The sequence below is a fragment of the Lathamus discolor genome, chromosome 4 (assembly GCF_037157495.1).
Source record: "Lathamus discolor isolate bLatDis1 chromosome 4, bLatDis1.hap1, whole genome shotgun sequence".
Taxonomy (NCBI): domain Eukaryota; kingdom Metazoa; phylum Chordata; class Aves; order Psittaciformes; family Psittacidae; genus Lathamus; species Lathamus discolor.
Window position 1 is genome coordinate 99,514,272 of NC_088887.1, and position 25,281 is coordinate 99,539,552.

Consider the following 25,281-nt stretch of genomic DNA (forward strand, 5'->3'; position numbering starts at 1 on the left):
TGGATATAAGGAAGAAGTTCTTTACTGTGAGGGTGGTGAGGCACTGGAATGGGTTGCTCAGGGAAGTTGTGAATGCTCCATCCCTGGCAGTTTTCAAGGTCAGGTTGGATGAAGCCTTGGGTGGGATGGTTTAGTGTGAGGTGTCCCTGCCCGTGGCAGGGGAGTTGGAACTAGATGATCTTGAGGTCTTTTCCAACCCTAACTATTCTGTGATTCTGTGATTCCTGGTGGACCAGTTTCCCTGGTCTTGCAGCCAGCTCTTCAACTGCAGCAGTCCTTGGGAAAACAGGCAGCAATTCCTCATACCAATCCTCTAGGTAATGTACAGAAGAGTCTTAGCTCTTTCCCACTCATTCCTCAGGCAATGGACGGTGGAGTCCCAGTTCAGCTCCTCACACTCTTCCCCCAGGCAATGGATATTGGAGTCTTATCTCAATTCTTCCCACCCATCTCTGAGACAAAAGATAGGTGGTATTACATCTCAGCTTCTCATACCAATCTTTGAGACAATGGACAGTGGAGTCTGATTTCAAATCAGTCTCCCACACATCCCTCTCCATGTTTATGACACAAAGAGAAGTCCTTGAGAAATCCAGTGTGCCACATTTCAGTATCGTGTTGTGCAGTCTGGGACAGAAATCCTTGCAGTGTGGTGTGAGAAACAAGCTACATAAGGTAACACTGAGTGCAGATGTAGGAGGTGCCTCTGAAATGGAGCAAGAGATGGGTGTACAAATGTGTGGTGTTGGATCCTCGTGCAAAGAAGGTGATGCCACAGATTGCTTGAAGAACCAGCACCAAAGATGTCAGCAAAAGTGGTTTAATTGAAGTAAGATGTTGTGAAAATGAGATAAGACAAAGTTTGATAGCAAGGTTCACTCTTACTGCAGAGAGCGAATAATAATGATTCAAAGTTACCAACACAAAAAACAGTGCAGTATAATACGAGGTTGTGTGTGATACTGGTCACGTACCAAAGATCTGCAGTTGGTAAGGGGTCTCTCAGCCTCGGGGAGTAACCTTGAGAGGTGTTCCAGCTCAAGGGGAGATCACCAGTGTGCAGTCAGCTGCTTAGCAGGGAGAGCTTAAAAAAGGCTCACTTCAGGCTGTCATGTTCATGGAATAAAGTGGTTGGCTTGCCATCAAATTACATGTTACGGAAAAGGTAAGCATGAGACTCCTTGTACCCACAACATTCTTTGTTCCTTGATAAATGAGTCTTGGAAGAACCACTTGCTATTCATGTGTTAATTGCACAGCTGGTGTTCAGTTTCCAAGCCCATATGCATCACTGCTCACCATGACACCCTATTTCTGTGCGGGTTTTCGGAGAACAGGCTGGAACTAGAGAAGTTTTTGGCTTGGTTATGGCTGATGCCTTAGCTTCCTTTGGACACTGAACCGAAAGACTCAACTTTGGTCAAGAGTTGAGAGCATCCATCACAGGTGGATTTAAAGCTGACCCCCCAGTTCAGCTTACTTTCACTTCCTGAATTTGAGGTTGTGCGCAGCACATCACGCAGAACTGTGCGTCAGAATTGTCTCGGCCATTAGCAAGTTCTGTCATTGGATTTCGTGTTTTACAGAGCTGAGAGAAGTGTTGTTTGCAAGAGTTAGTGACAATTCAGGTAATTGTATATTGGAGAGAAAAGTGCCTGTGAGAGACTGACATAGAATCATAGAGCAGTTAGGGTTGGAAAGGACCTTAAGATCATCTAGTTCCAACCCCCCTGCCGTGGGCAGGGACACCTCTCACTAAACCATGTCACCCAAGGCTCTGTCCAACCTGGCCTTCAACACAGCTTGCCACAGCTTCCCTGGGCAGCCCATTCCAGTGCCTCACCACCCTTACAGTAAAGAATTTCCTCCTTACATCCAATCTAAACTTCCCCTGTTTAAGTTTGAACCTGTTACCCCTTGTTGTATCACTACAGTCCCTAATGAAGAGTCCATCCACAGCATCCTTATAGGCTGTTTTCAGATACTGGAAGGCTGCTATGAGCTCTCCAAGCAGCTTTCTCTTCTCCAGGCTGAACAGCCCCAACTTTCTCAGCCTGTCTTCATACAGGAGGTGCTCCAGTCCCAAGATCATCCTAGTGGCCCTTGTCTGGACTTGTTCCAACAGTTCCATGTCCTGTATATGTCGAGGATACCAGACCTGCACACAATACTCCCAAGTGAGGTCTCATGAGAGCAGAGTAGAGGGGCAGGATCACTTCCTTAGACCTGCTGGTCATGCTCCTTTTGATGCAGCCCAGGATATGGTTGGCTTTCTTTTTCATTTCCCTTGCAAGCTCACTTATGGCTTTTCCTTCATCATCTATTTCCAAACAGCAATTACTAAGATTAAATTTTCCCCAGATTCCTCCTTCCTGAGCTAACAAATAATCTAAAGCTAGGTGATTCTGATATATTGCGGTTCTCATTTTGGTATTCTGCTTTGCAACTAATCCTAATGCATCTCCTGTTTTATTCACTGCTATTTGTACTACAGCTTGTAGCCTTATAATCCTATTCAACATATATATATAGGAGTCATGTATCCCAAGGACCCATCTTTGGCCCAAGTTGCCGTTCAGGTGGCCACTCATTATCTTTCCAATTACCGATTTGCAGTTCTCTTTTATATGAAATGGTTTATTTAAATCTGGAAGACTCAACACAGGAGCCTTCATTAATTTTTCCTCATCCTCTGGGGACCATTTTATTACCTTTAGTGTGAGTTTTTCATACAGAAATTTTACTTTTTCACTAAACACCTCTATCCACTGTCGACAATATCCCAATAATCCTAACAGCTGTCGAAACTCCCTTTTTGTTCTTGGGGCAGGTAGAGCTATAATTCCTGCCACCCGATCTGGGTCTAATTTCTTTTTCCCTTTACTAATCCAGTGTCCTAAATACTTCACCTCTGGTTCTGTAAATTGCAATTTAGATTTTGAAACCTTTAATCCTTTTTCCCAAAAAAAAATCATAGTTTTATGGTGTTTTCTCTGACTTCATCCTCTAATTTTCCAGCTATCAGTAAATCGTCTATGTATTGTAGGAGTTTTACAGTTCCCTCGGGTTTGAAGGACATTAATAAATTCTCCAGAGCTTGACCGAACAAGTTTGGTGTTTCAATAAAGCCCTGGGGTAGTACTGTCCGTCTAATTGTTGTTTTCTACCGTCTCTGGATCCTCCCATTCAAAGGCAAAATAATCTCTACTTTCTTCAGCTAAAGGACAGGCCCAAATGTGTCTTTTAAATCAATTACACTGTACCAGGTATGTTCTGGTGATACCTGATTTAATAGAGTGTATGGATTTGCCACCACCGGGATCCAGGTAATGGTCCTTTGATTAACTGCCCTTAGATCTTGGACTAACCAGTAACTCCCATCTGGTTTTCTAACTGGAAGGATCAGAGTGTTATGTGCTGACATGCAAGGTTCCAAGGTTCCCTTCTGTATCAAATCTTTTACTATTGGTTTCAGCCTTTTTCTTCCTTCCAAAGAAATTGGGTATTGTCTAACCCTGATAGGTTCTTTTGGATTCATAATTTTTATTTTCAATGGTTCAATGTCTAATTTTCCCACTTCCCCTTTATTATGCCAGACTTCCGAATTTATACGCTTCTCATCCTTCTCTGTTAACTGGTATAAGTTTACCATAATCTCTCCCTTTTCGACTCTCAAGTTTATTCCTAACTGTACAACTAGATCTCGTCCTAGGAGGTTATTCCCTGCTTCTTCCACTAACAGAAAATCTGCTATACAAATTTTCTTTTCCGGTTCTATTTCTACATTTTTGATAACGGGAACCCTAAACGGTTCCCCCTTTGCTCCCACTACTAGAGTGGTATCTTTACTTATTTGGCATCCCGTAGGGACGTGCCGGACCGTAGATCTTTCAGCTCCGGTATCAACTAAGAATATTATTTCTTCTCCCTGGGGACCTATCTTTATATTTATCAAGGGCTCAGATGATGTCTTTGTCCCCAGGAGGTAGAGCCCCTGACACCCCTATTCCTCCTCTTTAAATATTTTCTCATCTCGCATCCGCTTTCTACAATTTTTCTTAAGGTGTCCTTTTTTCCCACAATAGTAACATTCTGGTATTTCCCCAGAGGTGATCTTAGTCTTTTCCCGTGGTTCTGTCTGCCTTCTTTCTCGGTAACTGGGTCCTGAGATCTTGGGTACTAGTCTAGGCTGCTCTCATCTCTGAGTTTCTTGTACTGCTGCTACAAATATTTTTGCTTTCCCTTTCTGTTTTTCTTCATCTCTTCGTACGTAAACTTTCTGAGCTTCTCTTAACAATTCTTGGAGCCCGCGATCTTGCCAATCATCTAGTTTCTCTACCTTCCTTCTAATATCCCCCCAGGACCGTGCCACAAATTGGGTTTTTAAAAGGGTTTTTACCCTACCGGGGAAGCCGGATGCACACTGGAATACGTTTGCAACGTTTTTCTTAACCTTTCTAACCAATCAGTAGGGGACTCATCTTTCTCCTGATGTTCACTAAAGGCTTTATTAATATTCTGTCCCCTCAGAACTGCCTCTCTAATTCCTTGGATAATAATTTCTCTCAAATCCATCATATTTTGTCTGTGTTGGTCATTCTGGTTATTCCAATTGGGATTCTGATTAGGCCATTTTTGCTCTCCAGGAGGACCCTGTTGATGTCGTCTCCCAGTTTTGCATTCTGGCTTGTCTGATCATAGATCTTTCTTCCACAGTAAATAATATTCCCAATATTGACTGCATTTCTTCCTAAGTATAAGTATTAGGGCCTAAGAACTGGTCTAATTGTTCAGAAACCCCTAAGGAGTCATCTAACAACCGACCCATTTCTTTTTTAAAGGATCTTGCATCACCCGTGTTCAAGGGTACTGCTACAAATCCAATCCCTCCTCTATTTCCTCCCATCAGAACCTCTCAGAGGCGTACTAAAGTTACCCTTTCTCCTATTTCCTCCTGAGGATTTTCGTCCTCCTGTATTCTTGTTTTACTTCTGGTATGACTAGAGGGAGGGGAAGATGGGGGAGCCAACGGAACAGGGTTGGGTGGTATCGGAGGGTGAACACCCTCTCGATTATTTCTCGAGTCCTGCCCCTGATAAGGGGGTGGTAAATTATCTAATGGCTCCCATGATGGTTTACTTGGTTTGTTTCCCTTTCTTTTCTTTTCTCTCAAGGGAAATAACGAAACCGTTATAGATGACCCTTTCCATAATGCTGCATAATCACTTTCCTCCTGATTGAAAGGTTCTTTGCCATTTACATATAAATTTAAAGCCTGACATATCCAATCATCAAAAGACCCAAATATTGGCCAATATAAATGGTCAGGCTGAACTTCCTCTTTAGTCCGTACTTCCATGCAATAATGGACCGTTTTTTCTTTACTCTTTCCTTCCTGGGATGGCCCAGAACCCCAGTAGTTAAGCATTAACCCCAAGGGACTGTCTGGGGGTATTTCTGGTAACTCGCTCCCTGCCTCATTTCTGGGACCTCTCTGCGGGCCCCTTCCTGGGTTAGAGTTACGACTCCTACTCTGACCCATTTCCCGCCGGGTGTGTCTCCTTTCAATCAACCACTATCGCTTCCCTCCTTCAGCGGCCGAGTCCCTCTCGGGAGATTGGAAATGCGCTTAGAAGAGGTCTACACTCGCTTCACGGATCCTGATATCCTGACCTGTGCTTTCACAAATTCAGAATACCCGGTCCATGTCGCACCATACACTCCATCTCTTCACTGACCGGTTTCTTCACTGAAACCACGGTCAGAGGAAAGGCACGGCACCTTGTTGCATCTCATACACACACACACACCAGCCTTCCCACCCAGCTGAACGGTACTTACAGTCCGCTGCTCTCGTCCGGATCTTCGTGCACAAGACTTACAGGTAATTTATACTGCAGTGTTCAGGGAGCTCGAATTCCTTCGTTATTGCCTCTCTGTTTGTTGATCTCGTGAGACTTCCCGGGACTAGAACTCCCAAGCCACAAACTGTGGGGCGCCTCCTCGTAAGAGCTGCAGTCCCAGGCAGCCCCACAGAGATCACGTCGGGGTCACCAATTTTGTCATAAAAATTCCGTCTTAGCCATGGTCTGATTTAATTATTCTGCTACAATTGATTAATATCAAGAGGCAATAAGCAAGCAGCGCTGGGTGCGCAGGGAAGTCTCCACTCCACCAAAGATGCACACCGGGGTCTTTGGGGTCCAGTCTCGTATACTTCCTGGTCCTGGGTCTCAGCCAATCCCTTCTTCTTCTGTACCCGGATGCCGACGTGGCCCCTTTTCATTGTTTTTTTCTTGTTGCTGAGGTCTGCTTTTCAGTGAAGAAAATTCTTAGAAGAGGAAACTGAACTCTTTGGTAATGTATTAACAGGAAAATGTTTGCACAAGCTTAACCACCATAGGTTCCATTCCTTACATGGTTATTTATTTAAAACATAGGTTTCACAAACCCCTGTAACAGGATGTATCTCTTGGTTACCCAATCCCTTCCTTAAAGCACTCAAGCAGTAAAACAAAGCCATTAAGCACCCTTATTATTTTAACAGTCAAAAATGATTAAAGAGGGGGCTAGTCTATTCCCTTGTTTCTTCTTTCTTTTCATTACATTGGCAGCAACATTTATTATAATCAAAGTCATTTTTATACATTCCACACATGGTACACTGGTCACAGGTACATTGGTAACAATGATTCCTAAGTTCTTGACACGAATCATTCTCGTATTCTTTACAATGTCCCCATTTGTTTTTATGTAACCTATTGATTCATGTTTTGGCTTTTAATCTAATGACTGCTTTCCGAGCCGCAGATAATATTGGAGTCGCCCTTGTTTTTAATATCATCAATGAGTGAGTTTCTCCTTGATTTGTCTTTTTGGACTCCATTGGTATAGCAGTTAATTGCATGTTCTGGGTAACTGTACGTATCAATCTGGTAAAGCGTGGGATGATACATGGGATAATTAACAGTCCTCCTAGTATTCCTAATACCACTATTCCAATTTTAGTGATCCAATTACCATTAAAAAATTGTCCCCAAGATCCTAGTCCACCAAAATTGATTCCATTCCAGGTTTGTACTGGAACATGGGCTGTCTTTTTCATTTCCCTTGCAAGCTCACTTATGGCTTTTCCTTCATCATCTATTTCCAAACAGCAATTACTAAGATTAAATTTTCCCCAGATTCCTCCTTCCTGAGCTAACAAATAATCTAAAGCTAGGTGATACTGATATATTGCGGTTCTCATTTTGGTGTTCTGCTTTGCAACTAATCCTAATGCATCTCCTGTTTTATTCACTACTATTTCTACTACAGCTTGTAGCCTTATAATCCTATTCAACATATATATAGGAGTCCTGTATCCCCAGGACCCATCTTCGGCCCAAGATGACGGATCATAATAAGAGATTATTTGTTCAGGTGGCCACTCATTATCTTTCCAATTACTGATTTGCAGTTCTCTTTTATATGAAATGGTTTATTTAAATCTGGAAGACTCAACACAGGAGCCTTCATTAACTTTTCCTCATTCTCTGGGGACCATTTTATTACCTTTAGTGTGAGTTTTTCATACAGACATTTTACTTTTCTGCCTGTCCTTGCTTCCACCTTTTATAAGCCTCTTCTTTCCCTCGAAGTTTCCTCAGCAGCTCCTTATCCATCCAAGGAGGTCTCCTGGCCCTCCTGCTGCACTTCCTTCTAGTCAGGACACAACACTCCTGAGCTTGTAGCAGGTGGTCCTTGAATATCAACCAAGAGTCTTGGGCCCCCCTGCCCCCTAGGGCTATATCCCATGGAACCTCACTAAGCAGGCTCCTGAAGAGGCCAAAGTCTGCTCTTTTGAAGTCCAGGGCACTGAGCTTGCTGCACGCTCTTCTCACTGTCCTGAGGATCTCAAATCCGACCATCTCGTGATTGCTGCATCCAAGGCTGCCCTGGAGTACCACATTTCCAACGATCCCTTCCCTGTTGGTGAGCACAAGGTCAAGCATGGCACCTCTCCTTGTTGGCTCCTCTATTACTTGCAGGAGGAAGTTGTCTCCCACACAATCGAGGAACCTCCTGGATTGCTTGTGCCGGGCCATATCATTGCTCCAACAGATATCAGGGTGGTTGAAGTCCCCCATAAGGACAAGGGCCTGCGAGCTTGAGGCTGGTTCCTATCTGTCTATAAAACATGGCCTTGGAGTAGAGATTTCAAGCCTCTAGCTATATGGCAAACTGAAAGAGAAGCAAGAACAAGTGGTTGGCCCTGAGGCCAAGAGGCAACAGATGACTTATGTCTATGTGGCTTAGGGTTACTCCTCTTTTAATTGGGCTGCATCTTTGCTGTGTAACTGTGGAAAAATGTGGTACCTGTGGCCCTAAGCTGGTTTTTGCGTTTGTTTTGGATGCTTCAAGTTTAAAAAACATGGAGTTGTGCTGCAACATACAATGCTCTCGAATTTCTCAACAGTCTCAGCATGCATGAGCTTGTTAAAAGTAGACCTTCAACAGAGACAACAGACCTGTAAACCATTTTGCTGACAATGAAACCTCAGTTCTCCTCTCCCATGGCCCTGTTCGACATACTGTGGTTCCGATTTTGCCTGAAGCCACTCATGTTGAAAGAGCTTGCAGAATCATTGCACCTTTGAGAAGCAGGAAATCTCCCAGTGGCGTGTGTTGAGACCTGCAGAGCCACGAGCTGCTCCCACTATTGCGTATGCTTTGCATTACATGGTGCGCGTTTGACATCTGCCAACACAGGCAGCGGGAAGGGGTCAGCCCATACATGAGCCATCAGGTTTACCAGCCAGGAAGCACCAGCAACACCCTGCAGCAAGGACCTGTCATGATCGGAAGTCTTATATCTGGCACTCGAGGACAAGCCTGCGCAAAGCGAAGTGCTGACTGGCGGCACTGCCATGGTCCTGTCCTTAGCATGCTGGCCAGGTATGAAGCCAGCACAGGGCAGCCGCTGCTCCTCCACAGTGAAGGAGACTAAGCAAAAGGCCTCATGGCTGCGGGAGGCACAGCGCCCTGTCCCAGCCTTTCCTATGCATCCTCTGGATCAGCTGCTTGAACAGATGTCACCCTGAGAGCCCCACGCTGGGCACTGAGCGTGACCTCCCCATTACATCCAGCTGCTCACTCATTCCTACTTCCCCTGGTTAAGGGACGCGCAAAAATAAACGGGTGGCGATGGGAGGATGTAGGATGCCCCTTTCCTCGTGGGGGAAATCTCTCGGGAAATGGCTGCCCGACGGCGGCCCCCGAGAGTGGCGGGCGCGGGTCTCGAACCTACAACCCCGGCAGCCGGCACGCCCAAAGGCGCGGGGGATGGGCCGAGCGCCCCGTCCCTCACCACGTGATCGGTGGAGCGGCTGCGCGCCTCTAGTTCCCCTCCTTTCCTCGCCGGAGCCTCAGCCAATCAGCCCCGGGTGGGCCCCGCTTGGCTCCGCGCTTCTTCTGCGCATGCTTGTCACCGCGGTTGCGCACGTCCACTTCCGCCCGGGAGAGCGGCCGAGGAAGGGGCCGCGTTCGAGCGGGGAAGTGCCGGGCCGGGCGGGCCGGGCTGCGGGCGAGGAGCGGCGTGCATGGTTCCTGCCGCCCCGCGGTGAGTGCTGCGGGAGGGGCGGGCCCGGGGCAGGCCCGACTGGGTGCCGCTGGAAGTGTGCTATGCCGGGTTGGACGGGGCTTTTAGCAGCCTGGTCTGGCAGGAGGTGCCCCTGCCCGTGGCAGAGGGTTGGAACTGAATGAGCTTTAAGGTCCCTTTCAACCCAAACCATGATCGTCATTTTGTGAAAAGGTAAGAGTTTGTGTCTAATGAGGAACCCTCCAGTCACTCATCACTTGAGTCAGATATGTTGGCATATACCTTTCTAAAAAGTTATATTTTAGATATAGTCTTAAAAAACCACTTCCCCTTTAACGAGCGAAAGGTGATAACAAATATTTCTTTGGTTTTATTCTGGCTAGTGACCATTGGCCGTCTTGGTGTCACAGTGAAGGTATAGTGTGAGAAAAATATAGCAAGTTTCGTTATGAGCGAGCTATAGGTGGAATGGAAAGTCTGTAGGGCATGGGTTTCAGGTTGTGGACCCCAACCAAGGGAGTTTACGGTCAGTGATCAGAACATCTGAACGCAATATGTTGTACAAATAGGGAGTTTATGTGACTTCATTTCAAGACACAGCCATGTTATACTGTGGCTGATCATGCCTCATTGATAGCTGAAACACTGTGAGACATGAAGGTTGTGGTGTGAGCGGGGGGTTATGGTGAACACTTGAGAGGTGCCTACAGCAGTTATGGTGAAGACCCCCCAACCCTCGCAGTTAAGGTGAGAATATATGGAAATGGCTAAGTGACTACAATGACTGGTGAGTGACCATTAGTGACCATTGGCTCTCTTGGTCTTGCAGTGACGCTATAGTAAGTTCTGAAAGCCTTGCAAAGCTGGGTGTGTTTGTGCTGCTAATCACTTAGGGAGAACAGGGAGGGGGCTTGTGGAGGTTACGACCAGCAGTGCTTTTGTCCCCACAAAATGCAAATGGAGAATGCAGTGAAGGTAAGGGGTGTGTGACTTCTTTCTCTGTACTCTGGTACATCAAATCCTTGACTACACTGGGGCAAAGAGGAGAGCAGAACAGAGCAGGAGATAGGGCAGTGGGTTTCAGTAGCATACTGGAAGTCAGGGGACTTGGGATTTTTTCCTTACTCGCGGCATACTATGATGTGCCGAGTGACATTCTGTGCCTTAGTTTCCTTCTGTGTAAAATGCATATATTATGTGCACAAATGCTTTCAGGATTGCTTCCGGAGCAGAAATACTTAAGACAAACTGGTAATGTTTAGCAAGGTATATATTTGGAAGTGGCACAGTCCCTGCGCACTTGGCAGTAATGGTTGTGTGTCTTTTTACTTTGTTTCATTTCTTGTTCCTTTTTGTCACTGTTGGAAACAAAACCGAAACTGTTTCTAGGAAATGGCACAGTACCAGAGGAGCAGCCAGAAGCTGTGACAGGTTCTGTCCGTTAGCTGCTTCTCCTGTATTCTGTTTTGCAGCTTCATTTGCTTGGTTGTTAGTGGGAGGTAGTGGAAGGGTCTCTGCCTCTTACATATGAATTAGTCTCCTTTGGTTCCCACAGTCTGCTTCTGTGTCAGTCAACATGGAAGCTGCTGTGAAGAGCCGCAGAAGGACTTTGTGACAGCCAGTGATTTGACTATTAAAATACCAGGTAATAATCCAGCACTGACAAGTGGAAAATGATGCATGAGCAACAGTCATAACACTGGTGCCCTCCATACTATCTAATACCACTTAGGAAAGAGATCTGAAAGGCTATATATCTGCACAGAAAGAGATCTGCACTGCTAAAGTGTTAGCTCTGTGCTCAGAAACACAGTCTAAACTGTGATCGAAAATGAAGATTTAGTAAGAAGAGAATTGAAAAAGAATAACAGCTGTATGTTGTCACAAGTGTTACTGGAGGAGCTCAATAAGGAGCAATTTCTCACCTTTTCAGACAGATCCTGGGGTCTCAAATAGAATTCAAGAGCAGGCTTAAGACCTGCAAACGAAGGGTGTTGTTTGGGCAAAATGTTACAGTGTGGAGCTGGAACCATGTGCTCTCTCCCTCCTTACTTGAGAACAGCCAGCTGAACCCATTGCCCCATTTAGCTCCTGGTAACCTCTCCGTGACAGCAATGTGTAGCAGAAAGCTGGGGAAGGAACAGGGCTGAAGCAGTGGTCCTGTGAGGGACATGACACTGAGCTCAGCAGGGCAGCAGGTGAAGGCTGGCTGCTTCTGTAGTGAAGAATGGTCTTTCCACCACCTCAGGATTCCTGCGGAGGTGATGGAGCCACCCCAAGGCTGACCTTGACTGATTGTGCTCTGTTCTGCAGCACCAGGATTTCTTCTGAGCCTGTGGGAGCACCAGGGACGGTAGACTCCACCTTCAGCCTCTTCCTCACGAAATTCCCAGAGCCTCCGGAGCTGGATCCTCTGACTGGGCCTGAGCAGGGCCTATGTATCTGCATGAATTTCAGGTATTAGCTTGCTGCAGAGAACAACTTCTGAGTTCTAGAGCATTCAAACTCTAGCTTGTTCCGCTTTCTAATGTATTTCTTTGTTTTCTGTTCCATTTCTACCATTTCTATACATTTCTGTTTATTTCTGTGGTATTTATTTTGTGCTTATGTTCTGAGACTGACATGATGGGTATTGGAAATTGGCTGCTATCCTGCCTTGCTTACAAGGGACAGGAGGACAATGGTAAAAAACAAATGTGTGTGGAGGCAAAGTCACTTGCTGTAACTTCAAGATTAAGCAAATTTAACTTCAAGATTAAGCAAATTCTCGATGACAAAGTTAAAGGAAAAAAACAAAAAAACAAAACAAACCCAAACCCCCCAGAATAAGTCCTCTTCTACTCTAATGTTCTTATTTGAGACTGCCTTCTCTGTTTTATGGAAGGGAGATGGGAACTAATGAAAATAGTGGTTGGCTGTTAAAAGCCACAGAAAGGTTACGAGATTTGCTGGACTTTGTAATTTCCTGCCTGTTTTGTACTTGGGCCTTGCTGCCTCTCTCACTAGAATAATTTAACTTCAAATCTTCTTACTTTTTGAAAGTAAAAGCAAACTTTTCTTACGTTATCCTACAAGAGTTTGTGCTGTCAGAGGTGACGTCTCCAGCAAAGGGCAGGTTGGAGTGTCGCACCTAGTAATAGTGGGAAGTTGTTGAAGATTGCTGCAGTGGACTTGCACAGAAACCACAGGTAAAGTAAATTTTTTGCTACTACTGAGTGACACTCAGCTCCTGGGGGAGGGGTAAGGAGTAAAGGCTTATTCAGAAGCATTTAAACTGTTCTGTGAAATAAGTAGCTGGCCTTAACATTTTTCAGCTGCTGGGGAAAAAGAGAGGCTGTGTGAAGAAGAATTATTATTGGGTTGCCCAAAGAAGTGATAAATGCTCCATCCCTGGCAGGGTTAAAGTCCAGGTTGGACAGAGCCTTGGGCGACATGGTCTAGAATGAGGTGTCCCTGCCCATGGCAGGGGGGTTTGAACTAGATGATCTTAAGGTCCTTTTCAGCCCAAACTATTCTGTGATATGGCCAGGAAAAGAGAACAGATTTCCACGGGGGAAATCCCAGTGCATGGAGAAAATGATGTGGCTCATGTGAGTGCTCATTGAGAGAGAATATTAAAATCTTCTGTTTCTGACTCTGTCTTCTGCCCTCTTTTACTTGCAAACCTCTCCACGCTTCTTTGCTACATCCTTTTCTTCAGTAAGAAATTGGTGTGTACTTGGTGTTTCCCTGGAGGACAGGAAGGAATTAGTGTTTCCTTCTTGTGAATTCATGGAGGGCACTGGAGAAATATGGGACAGCTGTTTTTCTCTACTCTGTTAACTTTCAGACTTTCATGTAGCAGAACTAGCCTATGGAAGGCACTGCTATGAATGATTGTCCTCTTCCAAATAAAAAGGGTTTAACACGTAGGGCATGACTTGCTGGCCCACCCTTGGGCCTGTTGTTGGATCAAATATTTGCTGAGCAACCTTGAAAATTCTTGTGTTACCCCTTATGACTTGTGTGTGGCTTTCCAAGAGGAAGTAAGCTAGTTTTCCTCCTGCTTGTAACTGTTGGAGCTCCTAGGAGCTGTTTTCCATCCCACTGCTGTCCCAAGAGCAGGCTTTTCCTTTTCTGCTAGTCGTTGTTGCTGGAGGAGCAAAGCACCAAGGTTCAGGGGATGCAGGTGAAGGAGCAGTTGGAGAACAAGTGCTAGCAAGCTCTGCTGTCCTCTGTCCTGCTTGGCCTCAATTGCTTTGTGTTTTGTCCCAGTTTTCCTGCTCCAGGTGTTTTGTGCATAATGGAGAAGATGGTGAGAAGAACATGTGCGTTTTGCTCAGATGGGGAGGCTGGTTCTGTGATGTATATTGCCAAAGAGCGAAATATTGCAGCTCATCAGGATTGTCTGGTGAGTGGCTTTGAGCTGGTTGGTACCTAAGAGGAATGGAAAAGGACAAAAGTGAAAGTTTCCACTGCTTGTCCATTTTTAACTCCGCAGTGGTGTCTGAGTGAAAAGGTTGGTTATCCAAACCAGCAAGCTTGTATTAGATTGAAAGCAATAGGCTTGGCTGGAATGTTGGAAAGAGGGAGGACACTGCTGCATAGCTGTACATGTTGATTTGCGGTATTTTCATGTGTGTCTAGTCTAGCGGTAGGAAGAGGCCTTCTTGAGACACTTCTCAGCCCACAGAAAGTCATGAGAAAGGGGGAGATTTTCTCAATCCCTAATGTTAGCTCTGTCTATCAGTGCTCCAGGAAAGACAAGACCCTTATGCCTGACTAGTCTCTCAGCATCCCATTATAGTGACCCTTCACCTCTGATTCAGTCCTGCTGGATCAGAGAGCGATTCCACTGGCCTGTTGAGGAAAATGCGCCAACAGCATCAGGGCAACCCGTCAGTGGGTCTGCCCATCTGAATGTGTTACCCACTGCCAGCGACTGCTGGCTCCCATGAAGGATTGACACTGACAATTTGCAAAATAACATTATCAAATCCTGACAAATTCAGGTTCATGGATTACAAGTGATAATATCTGACTGCAAAAACAGATTTAAAGCATTATACAAACAAGCTCTAATCTCCCATAAAAGTGTTCAGTGCGCATAGAATGTAAATCTTACCCAGTGGGTGTCCCTATGGGTGAGGAGACGGGTTCGGCCCATGGTCTCATCCCAGCAGTTATGTTGAAGTCCTCCTTGACTCTTCCTCCATCCTCAACTTGCTTTTATATGGTTTCTTTATGTTTAGGTGTGACTCCAGTCATACATACTGTAGTTACTGATTGGTGTAAAATGCTTTTCACTTAAAGATACAGCCAATAAAAAATACAAGACTCGTGCTCAGTGAGGGGTGGTCATACCTTGGAGGTGGGGAACTTTGGGATGGAAGTGTGCTCTGGCATTACAATGAGATGTAATGAGCAAGATTTACCTAAGGCAAGTGATTTTTGCCACAGTTGCTGGCTCAGCAATGGACATCTCTAATTTGGCAGCTGCTATGCAGCTTATCAGCTGAATGGTACCGTCACATTCCCAGTCCTGCTGGGAGCACAGCAAAGCCTGGCTGCAGTGTCTCCACTCCACCCTCCGTTGCTCCTATAAGACAGCAGGTTATGTTACCCAGGGAATCATGGTGGAGCAGATTCCATGCGTTCCAACCGTCCTGAAAGTGGCAACTGTATTTTGCACTAAGAAGTTTTCTGTATTACTGCAACTTCTGTTAGACCCCAGATTTCTCTGTGTCCTGGGTTCAGCAGTAGCAGTCATTTTTCTCCTTCTTAGTAGCTGCTGCAGTGCTGTGGTTTTGACATTCGGCTTGGGAACAGTGCTGATAACACCGATGTTTTCAGTTGTTGCTCAGTAATGTTTACTCTGACCAAAGATTTTCTGAGTCTCATGCTCTGCCAGGGAGGAGGGGAAGCTTGGAGGAAGCAGAGACAGGACACCTGACCCAAACTAACCTGAGAGGTATTCCATACCACAGCATGTCATGCCCAGTATAGCAACTAGAGGCAGTTACCCGGAAAGGCTAGACTGCTGCTCGGGTTGGGCTGGGTATCGGTTGGCAGGTGGTGAGCAGTTGTGTTCTCTTCCCTTGTTATTTCCTTTATCATTATTGTTGGTGGTGGTAGCAGCAGTGGTTTGTGTTATGCCTTAGTTACTGGACTGTTCTCAACCCGTGGGAGTTACATTCTTCCGATTCTTCTCCCTATCCCTCTGGGAGCAGGGGGAGGAAGAAGTGAAGGGAGTGAGCGAGCGGCTGCATGGTTCTGAGTTACCAGCTGGGCTTAAACCATGACAGTTCTTTGTGGCGCCCAGCTTGGGGCACAGAGGGTTAAGATAATGACAGATCTGACCAGAGTGTGTCTAATCGTAGTTGTGATAAGCATTCATTGGTTTGGATTAATAGTCACTCATCACAATGCTGGTTTATTGGTTCTCAAAATTGTTGCTCTTGATCTCAGACTTTCAGCATGTTGTACCTTACTTACAGCTGATATTTGCTGTTTTGGTGTTTATTGGCTGGGGGTTTGGGCTAAGGTTATTGTTTCACTGTACTTTCTGGTAATGACTTGTAATACAATAGACTCATTGATCATGAAACCAGTCTTATATGCTTTCTCAGCATGGTCATCACCTCTATACTTTGGGAGGCATATAAGGGAATTTTTTAGCAATTACACATCTTTCTTTTTTCTTTCCTTGGGGGGGTCAACCTATAGAGAAGAAATTCTCTCACACCCTCTGCTCCCCCACCAGACTGTTTACAGGGGAAGTAGATTCTGGAAGAGTTAAAAATCCTGAATATCCTTTCAATGCCCATGAAAGCACCCTCCTCCTCTTGCTGGGAACCAGCTTGTTGATGCATATGCTCTATATGTTTTGCCTGCGGCATGACCACCCTGAGAATGACCAATCTTGTCCAATCATGGAAGCTAAGCAGGGTCCAACTCTGTTCTTGTCTACAGTTAAATGATGATATAAGAGGACTACCAAGAGATTTTCCCTGAGGTTGGACAGTCATGAGCGGTAGGGTAGGTAGGATCGTATGGGCAAGTATCTCATCCAGTTGGCCCCTCCAGTGCTTTGGAAGCATCAGATATGGAAGGCAGCTGTATGGAGTCCCCGATGACAAGTTGCAGAAACTGCTGAAGGAGAGGGTGAATCGAGTCAGTTTGCCGAGGTGAAAGCCATCCAGCTGGCTCTGGACATTGCTGAACGAGAGAAGTGGCCAGTACTTTATCTCTACACTGACTCATGGATGGTGGCAAATGCCCTGTGGGGGTGGTTGCAGCAATGGAAGCGAAGCAACTGGCAACACAGAGGTAAACCCATCTGGGCTGCTGCACTGTGGCAAGATATCGCTGCCCGAGTGCATAACCTGGTGGTGAAGGTACGCCATGTAGATGCTCATGTACCCAAGAGTCGGGCCACTGAGGAACACCAGAACAGCCAACAAGTGGATAAGGCTGCTAAGATTGAAGTGGCTCAGATGGACTTAGATTGGCAACATAAGGGTGAATTATTTTTGGCCCCGTGGGCCCGTGACACTTCAGGCCATCAGGGCAGAGATGCTACGTACAGATGGGCCCGTGATCGAGGGGTGGATTTAACAATGGACACTATTGCCCAGGTCATTCATGACTGTGAAACGTGCTGCAATTAAGCAAGCCAAGTGGTTAAAGCCTCCTTGATATGGAGGATGATGGCTGAAGTACAAATATGGGGAGGCCTGGCAGATTGACTATATCACACTCCCACCAACCCGCCAAGGCAAGCGCCATGCGCTTACCATGGTGGAATCAACCACCAGATGGCTGGAAACATATGCTGTGCCCCACACCACTGCCTGGAACACTATCCTGGGCCTTGAGAGACAAATCTTGTGGTGACACGGCACCCCAGGGAGAACTGAGTCAGACAATGGGACTCATTTCTGGAACAGCCTTATAGACACTTGGGCCAAAGAGCATAGCATTGAGTGGGTATATCACATCCCCTACCATGCACCAGCCTCTGGAAAATCGAACGGTACAATGGGCTGTTAAAAACCACACTGAGAGCAATGGGGGGTGGGACTTTCAAACATTGGGATACTCACTTGGCAAAGGCCACCTGGTTGGTCAACACCAGAGGATCTGCCAACAGGGCTGGCCCAGCCCAGTCAGAACTTTTACATTCTGTAGAAGGGGATAAAGTTCCTGTGGTGCACATAAAGAATTGCTGGGGAAGACAGTCTGGGTTATTCCTGCTTCAGGTAAAGGCAAACCCACTCGTGGGATTGCTTTTGCTCAGGGACCCAGATATAGTTGCTGAGTAATGCGGGAAGATGGGGAAGTCCAATGTGTTCCTCAAGGGGATTTGATTTTAGGGGACAGCAGGCAATGAACTCGATTGGATGCTGTTGCCTGCTACATAGCACTTTTTTATAGCCCACCAGTTAGATGTCTTCAGGTCACCAGCGACTGGCCCTGACTTCTCTCCAGCCATCATTCCAATGAAGACGAGTTCTGTGCTGTCATCACCAGGCAACAGTCCAGCACTGCACACCATCTCTCTTGCTTTGAAAGACTGTTACAAGAGATGGAGCCTGACATCATGGACCGGATGAATTCAGCAGCTTTATAGGGATTGCTCCATGCACTGAGGAATGATATCTCTCTTGTTGTGTGTGTGGATGTATCTATCTATCTCTTTATATATATAAGACAGAGTGATGGTATATTGAAAAATGTGGCATCTGAGCATGACATGAGTGGTATGGAATAGGGGGTGGATACTGTCCTGGGTTCAGCAGTAGCAGTAATTTTTCTCCTTCATAGTAGCTGGTGCAGTGCTGTGGTTTTGACTTTAGCCTGAGAACAGTGCTGATAACGCCAATGTTTTTAGTTGCTGCTCAGTAATGTTTACTCTGACCAAGGACTTTCTGAGTCTTATGCTCTGCCAGGGAGGAGGGGAAGCTGGGAGGAAGCAGAGACAGGACACCTGACCCAAACTAACCAAAGAGATATTCCATACCACACAGCACGTCATGCCCAGTATAGCAACTAGAGGCAGTTACCCAGAAAGGCTAGATTGCTGCTCAGGTTGGGCTGGGTATCGGTCAGCGGGTGGTGAGCGGCTGTGTTCTCTTCCCTTGTTATTTCCCTGATCATTATTATTATTGGTGGCAGCAGTAGTGATTTGTGTTATACCTTAGTTACTGGGCTGTTCTTATCTCAACCATGGGAGTTACTTTCTTTCGATTCTCCTCCACGTCCCTTCGGGAGCACGGGGAAGGAGAAGTGAGGGGAGTGAGTGAGCGGCTGCATGGTTCTGAGTTACCAGCTGGGCTTACACCGTGACACACTAGATCCACCGCATGCCCCACAGGTGATTTTCCCACACTTAACACCTTTGCAGGAAAATACTTGTATCACTTGATATATCAAGGTAAAAAATTTCCCAGTCTGTGCCTTACTTAAAATAAGGAATAAAAATACCAGAAACTGATTGTATAAAAATAGCTGTCAAGCTCTAAGCATGCTGTGATCTAGAATGTATTCATTCTTCTTGCAGCGAGTATGCCTCCCCTTTATTCCAGGGTCTCAGTGGGGCTGGTTCTTGTTGTGCAGAATCTGTTACAGATGCCGTATTTTTCCTACTGTGGGAGTCACTCTGTGCAGGAGATGTGATTGTTGCTGGAACAGCTTTCTGGCTTTCCTCATTTTTCTACTACCTTTGCTTGTTTGTTGTGTTGCTTTGGGTATTTTTTCAGCAGAATGTTTGAGAACATTTGATACCTGTTTTACAGTGTTACTTGGATGTTTTCTTTGAAACAGGTTTAGTTAGGGCTGTAATGTTGCTCCAGTGTTGAAACTTTTTCTTTCTGTCTTCCTCTCTTTCCCCCCTTTCCCCTTCCCCTTCCCCCCCCCCACCAATTGTACCAATTTCTCTGCTTTAGGCTCCTCTGTGCTGTTTGGGATTTTGCAGTTAGTCTGTCTGCTCAGAAGGTGATTGCTATGCCTGCCTTTTGATGTAAGGGCAGCTCAATTTTGTTTGGAATTAGCTCTGTAATGCTATAATATATAGGGTATTGTCATGGTTTAAGCCCAGCTGGTAACTCAGAGCCATGCAGCTGCTTGCTCACTACCCCTTTTCTTCCCCCCCTGCTCCTGGAGGGATGGGGAGGAGAATCGAAAGAATGTAACTCCCATGGCTGAGATAGGAACAGTCCAGTAACTAAGATGTAACACAAAACCACTGCTGCTACCACCAATAATAATAAGGGAGTTAACAAGGGAAGAGAACACAACCGCTCACCACCCGCTGACCGATACCCAGCCCAACCCGAGCAGTGAGCTAGCCCTTCCGGGTAACTTCCCCCAGTTGCCATACTGGGCATGATGTGCTGTGGCATGGCATAACCCTTTGGCTACTTTGGTTCACGTGTCCTGTCTCTGCTTCCTCCCAGCTTTCTGTGCCCCTCCTCACTGGCAGAGCCCCAGCCTGAAAAATCCTTGGTCAGAGTAAACATTATTGAGCAACAACTAAAACCATCGGTGTTATCAATGTTGTTCTCAGGCTGAAGTCAAAAACACAGCACTGCGCCAGCTACTAAGAAGGAGAAAAATGACTGCTACTGCTGAAGCCGGGACAGGTGTATATATATATATACCTATAATGGCGTAACGGTTGGACTTGATGATCTTAAAGGTCTTTTTCCAGCCTAGCCTATTTTATGATGAGGAAAAACGTTGCTAAGAACTTCCCTTTCCTCTCTTACTGTCATGGCTCAGCACTTCTGTGGGAATGGAAGTGGCTTGGATATACGTGTATACATTTTCTGTGGGTTTATCCCAGGCTTTATACAATGTTCCTAGGTTTCTTGTGCAGTCAACTGTTGTCAGCATTGGACTGTATGAAAATCTTATTACAGAGCAATACTGCACCCAGCTGTAAGGTGGAGCAGCTGGGGAGACAAGAAGATGTTCAAGGTGTGGAGGTCTGTAAGGTGAAGAGCTTCTCCTTACTTTGGTCAGCCTGGACTTGCAGACTTCCTTCATTCACACTTTTTGCTAAGTTCACTTCCTCATCTTGTTATCTTTTCTTAGCTTGCTTTCAGTTCCTGTGAAATCTCCTGTATATACAGAGGAGCTACTTCTGACTGGTAAAAGGTTTAAGCACCTTGTAAAGTATAGGTGAAGCCTTTTTAAAACAGAGAAAAATGAGCCTTAGTTAGGGCAAGTTCAAGAAGAAAAGATGTGCCCTTCCTCCTTTTTCTGCGCTGGTGACTGAGTCCCTCTATTAAATTTTAATATAATCTCTTTTGTCTTCAGTTATTTTCTTCAGGATTTGTGGAATCTGAGGAATATAACCCAGATAACCTGGATCTAAGGTTTGATGTGGCATCAGTGTTGAAAGAACTCAAGAGAGGAAAGCGGCTGGTAAGGAGTTTCTCTCTGCACTTAGTCCTGTCTCAAAGTACTGAAGGTTGTCTAGTCAGTTTATGTTTGGAAAAAACTTGCTCTACTAAGATTGGGGAAATTGCAGGTTTAAGAGTTAGAAACATTGATTTGACATTTTATTTGGCAAAATTTAGTTAATTTTATATTAAAATGTGTTGGATATCTGGCCTTCAAGTCCTTAGCCTAAGTTTCATTAGAGATTTTGTAAAGGACTAAGGCAGTGCCTGAACAAAATTATGCAATCCATGAGTGTAAGGGGAAACACCTGGTTTTAGCAGAAGGAAGGTTATTTGTATGAGGCTTTCTTACTGGCTTTGTCTTCAGCTGTCCTCCTCCTTTACATCCTGGGTTTAACTCTTTCCATTGCAAAGTTAGTCTAGAAAACATAAATACACTAACACACTAAAAGCACTAAAAACCTTGGGCAAGATTTAGGGGAGGGGGAAAATTGCCCAGTACCCTCACGTGATTCTTTGCATCAGTTTAGGAATTCATCAGTATGAAATAGAGATAAGATAGCAAAAAGGTGGTTGAAATAACAACCAGGATAGGAGGTTGCAGGGGTGAACTTGCACGAGTTACACGGAGGTGACTGCCATGAAAGATTTGATTTTTGCCCACAGGATAGCATTTGCCTTGTGTGGCAAGATTGTCAGGAGCTGTGTGCAATGCTTACCTGTGGAACCTCATCCTGTTCTAGGTGTGCAACTTCTGCCGCAAGAAAGGAGCTACTGTGGGCTGTGAGGAAAGAGCCTGTCGCAGAAGCTACCACTACTTCTGTGCGCTCTGTGATGACGCAGCCATAGAAACGGATCAAGTAAATGGAGTCTACCGGTATTTAACCAAGTATTCTCTAACTAGTGATTGTTAGGGGTTTGGTGGTGGTGTCAGGAGGAGAGACTTAAAAATTGTGTTGTTTTAAAAGGAAGTATGTTATCTTCTCTTGAGGTGATGCTTGATCCTCTGTTCACAGGCAATAGGGGAAATGTTTTCCTTTCAAAGGAAGACATCACAGCAGTGGGAGGGAATCTGTTCAGTGTCTGAGCCTGTAACGCACCTGAATGATCAGTAGGCCAAAACTGAGGAAGTCAGTCCTTACTGGCTAGCTAGCCAGTCTTCAAGGACCAAGATGTTTTACCAGTGTCACTCAAATTCTCCATTTCTGTTGGTGCAGAAGCTTCATTAAATGTGCTCTGAGCACAGAGCACTTCTGTGTCTGTTCACATTAGGAAAATTCTGATAGAGAACTTTGTATGCCCATCAAACACCTTCTATTTCAAATACATGGTTAGTATTAGAACAACTAACCAGACCTCAAGTAAATTTTTTGTCCTGACCATGCGAGCCCTGATCTCCGCTGCCCTTGGACTGCCTGTGTTGCTGTTAGATGGAACAAATTGTTTGGAGGCTGTAGGTGAAGGGGTTGAGAAACTGGGCCTTTAAGGACTTTCTAAAGAGCGGACGTTGTAGTAAAGTCTGAGGTAAAAAAAAAACAAACCCCTAATGTCCGACTCTGTGCAAGGCAAGAGAGATCACAGGCCATGTTAGTCCTAGACTAATCTGGTAGACCATCTAATCAGTACTTACTTGTTTTAGGAGGATGTGGACTAGTGCAGTCAGTAGCAGTGGAAGATGGGTCTTTTTGTGTCCCTTGTGCTCCTGGCTGCTTCACTAGGGCGCTCAGTCCAAAATAAATAGGTCTTTCTGTGAAGCTGTAAGCCCAGCCTTAGAGAAGATTATGTGGTTAGTTTATGCTTATAAAGTTTTGGGAGCCTGCAGAGCTCATGAAAGAGTGTAGCTGGGGAGAGGGAAACTTCTGATGGGATAGCAGAATAAATGCTGTCATCGTGCAGCTTTGGAAAGGATACCTCAGGCCGAAGAAGACTGAACTTCTTATGATGTTGAAAAGGAGCAGGACTGGTAACAGTCTAGATACGAACTGGTAAAGGAGTGGTTGAATACATGGTTTAGTCTGATGGGTTTCTGAGCTGATGAAAAACATATCCAAAGAGAGAATTCCATCAAGAGAAAGAGAGCTGGTGGTTTTAAATTCTGAGTTGCTGTTGTTGTGATGAGCAGCAGTGATTATCAAAACCAGGAGGCATACAGTGCTGTAGAAGTGGCTACTAAAAGGAGAGGTGGGAAAGAAGTGTAGTTTTTACTGCCATCCTGCAGAAATGGTAGTAGGGATGTGCTTCCAAGTAAAGTGGCCTGAGTACTAAAACATACTTTCTGTCCTTCCAAAGATGTTCTTGTACTTAGGAAGACTGTTTCTAACTGAGAAGAATAGAGTTAAAGGGTGGGAGGAAAAAAACCAGCCTCCAAAGGGCAATGTTGGAAATTCAGCGCTGTAAATAAGGTGTCTTCTATACTCAGCTGTCTGACTGAATTGTTAGTCATGCATAGATCTGGGTTTTCTTGTGCACCAGAATGAATTTAATGCCAAAAAATTGGCTCCTCAAGGAGTCAGGCTGCGTTTCTTAAGTCACTGCTTCTATTTTGTTAAAATAAAGGAATGACAATAATTAGAAATATCCTAGTAAATGCAGTTTCCTTTAAAAATGCTTCCAAGCACTTGAGCATTAGTCTGGGCAAATACATCTGTAATGAAGAGATCAGCTAAATTACACTATTGACAAAGCAGTTTTGCTTCAAAAATGATTTGGGATCCTTCTGTAAGAAAGGCATATTATAGAAGCTGGTTCATTATTGTATTCAGAAGATAAAGAATATTTCTAGCTGTGTTTGCTGCATTTTGCCTCTTCAAAGGAGTTTACCTTGCTCTTCTAGAACCAGAAAAAACATTCCCATGTCATATGTTACCAAAGTCTCTAAGGAACAAATAGATTGAGCAGTTTTAGGCTATGGGATCTCAAACAGGGTGCCCTACTGCCTCAGGACTGGGGAGCACATCATAGGCAGGGGAAAGGGAACGGCATTGAGATCTCCAAGCATGGCAGTGCCAGCATATCATGCAGGGCTTACCAGTTCAAGCTGACTGGGAAGCAGATGTATCTAAAGAGGTTCTGGACCTGGCCTGAGCAGGACAGGGCAAGGGGGCAGAACTGCAGTAGCTAAAATCGAGCAGTATCAGTACTATGGTATTTCATCTTGACAACATCCATCTCATTTTAATAAGGCATTTGAACAAGAGCACCTCAGACACATTTCACCGGGTGTGGCAATCACTGTGGCAGACTCGGGATTGGAACAGGGAGCAGTTCCACACAGAGTGGGATAATGGAACTGATGATTCAAAGCTTCAGTGCTTGTAATACACTGAGGTTCTAAAAGTACAAATACAAGCTTGTGCATGTGTGGGATTTCAAGGCAGGTGCTTTCCTAGGTGGGCAATGCAGAACAAAAATCCTGATCATTCTTTTTTAAGCATCTTTCAATGAAAAGAGGGGAAAATATCTGTTAAAATCAGTCAGCATGACTCTGTGTACATATTTATTAATACTTTTTCTCTTTTTCTTAAAATTAAACTTAAATTTTAGAGTGTTCTGCCCAAAACATGACCCAGGCAATAGGACCAATCACTATGGTGAGTTTCTTTAATGGCTTCATTGATTTAATTTGTTTTAAAAGTTTGCATCCTAAAGTCAATGACTTATTTGAACAAAATAAATGTTGTTCCACCTTTATATTGAATTATTCTGACTCTGTGCGGGCAGGTAAGCTCAAGCAGCTTGTAAAATCCATGTGAGACATGAGAGTCACGCTGATGAGTGATGCACAAGCTTGCACTTGATTAGCAAAGAGGGGCTGCTACAGGAGAGGTCACCTTGGGATTTTTAATGTGTATTTACATTAAAACATTCACACTTGCATCTTCTCTGTTCACTGCAGTAGGTTTTTTAAATAGGGCCTTTCATTCTGAAGGATCCCAAAGAGCTTTCTAAGTGTAACAAAAGGGTTATACAACCCCTGTTTAAGGATTGCTTCCTTTGCTACAGAAATGCAGCTGAATTGGCCAGCCCCGGTCCTTGCTGATTCACAGGTAGTCAGGAGTCTCAGTGAATTAACCAGCTGAAGTGGTGACTTTGTTAACCTAAAGCACACAGTCCTGCTCAAAATGGAGTGGGTCCTAGCCTGGCCTTCGCTTTGAAGATAAGCTCAGTCGAACTGGGAGCACCAGTGCTAAGAGTGGGGTGCTCACAGTGAAGTTGAGCAGACTTAGTTGAGCTAATTGTGACAAGGCCTGGCTTCACCCTGGTGCCACTTGGGGTGGGCTAGGTGATAGTCATTTAAACTTGTAGTCACAGGTC

General features: G+C 45.1%; 1 protein-coding gene across 4 annotated transcripts in view; it reads left to right on the top strand.

Moving 5' to 3' along the window:
* The first annotated feature begins 5,546 nt into the window (after positions 1–5,546).
* Positions 5,547–25,281, top strand: part of PHF11 (PHD finger protein 11) — a 28,841-nt gene continuing 9,106 nt past the window's right edge. Inside the window, exons 1-7 of one of the 4 annotated variants that reach the window (XM_065678279.1) lie at positions 5,548–5,884; positions 11,894–12,037; positions 12,656–12,768; positions 13,835–13,970; positions 20,882–20,989; positions 21,711–21,844; positions 24,511–24,557. In XM_065678279.1, the coding sequence (XP_065534351.1) occupies positions 13,863–13,970; positions 20,882–20,989; positions 21,711–21,844; positions 24,511–24,557 (397 nt within the window). In that variant the 5' untranslated portion in view covers positions 5,548–5,884; positions 11,894–12,037; positions 12,656–12,768; positions 13,835–13,862. The other 3 variants (XM_065678278.1, XM_065678277.1, XM_065678276.1) reach the window with 3 other exon arrangements.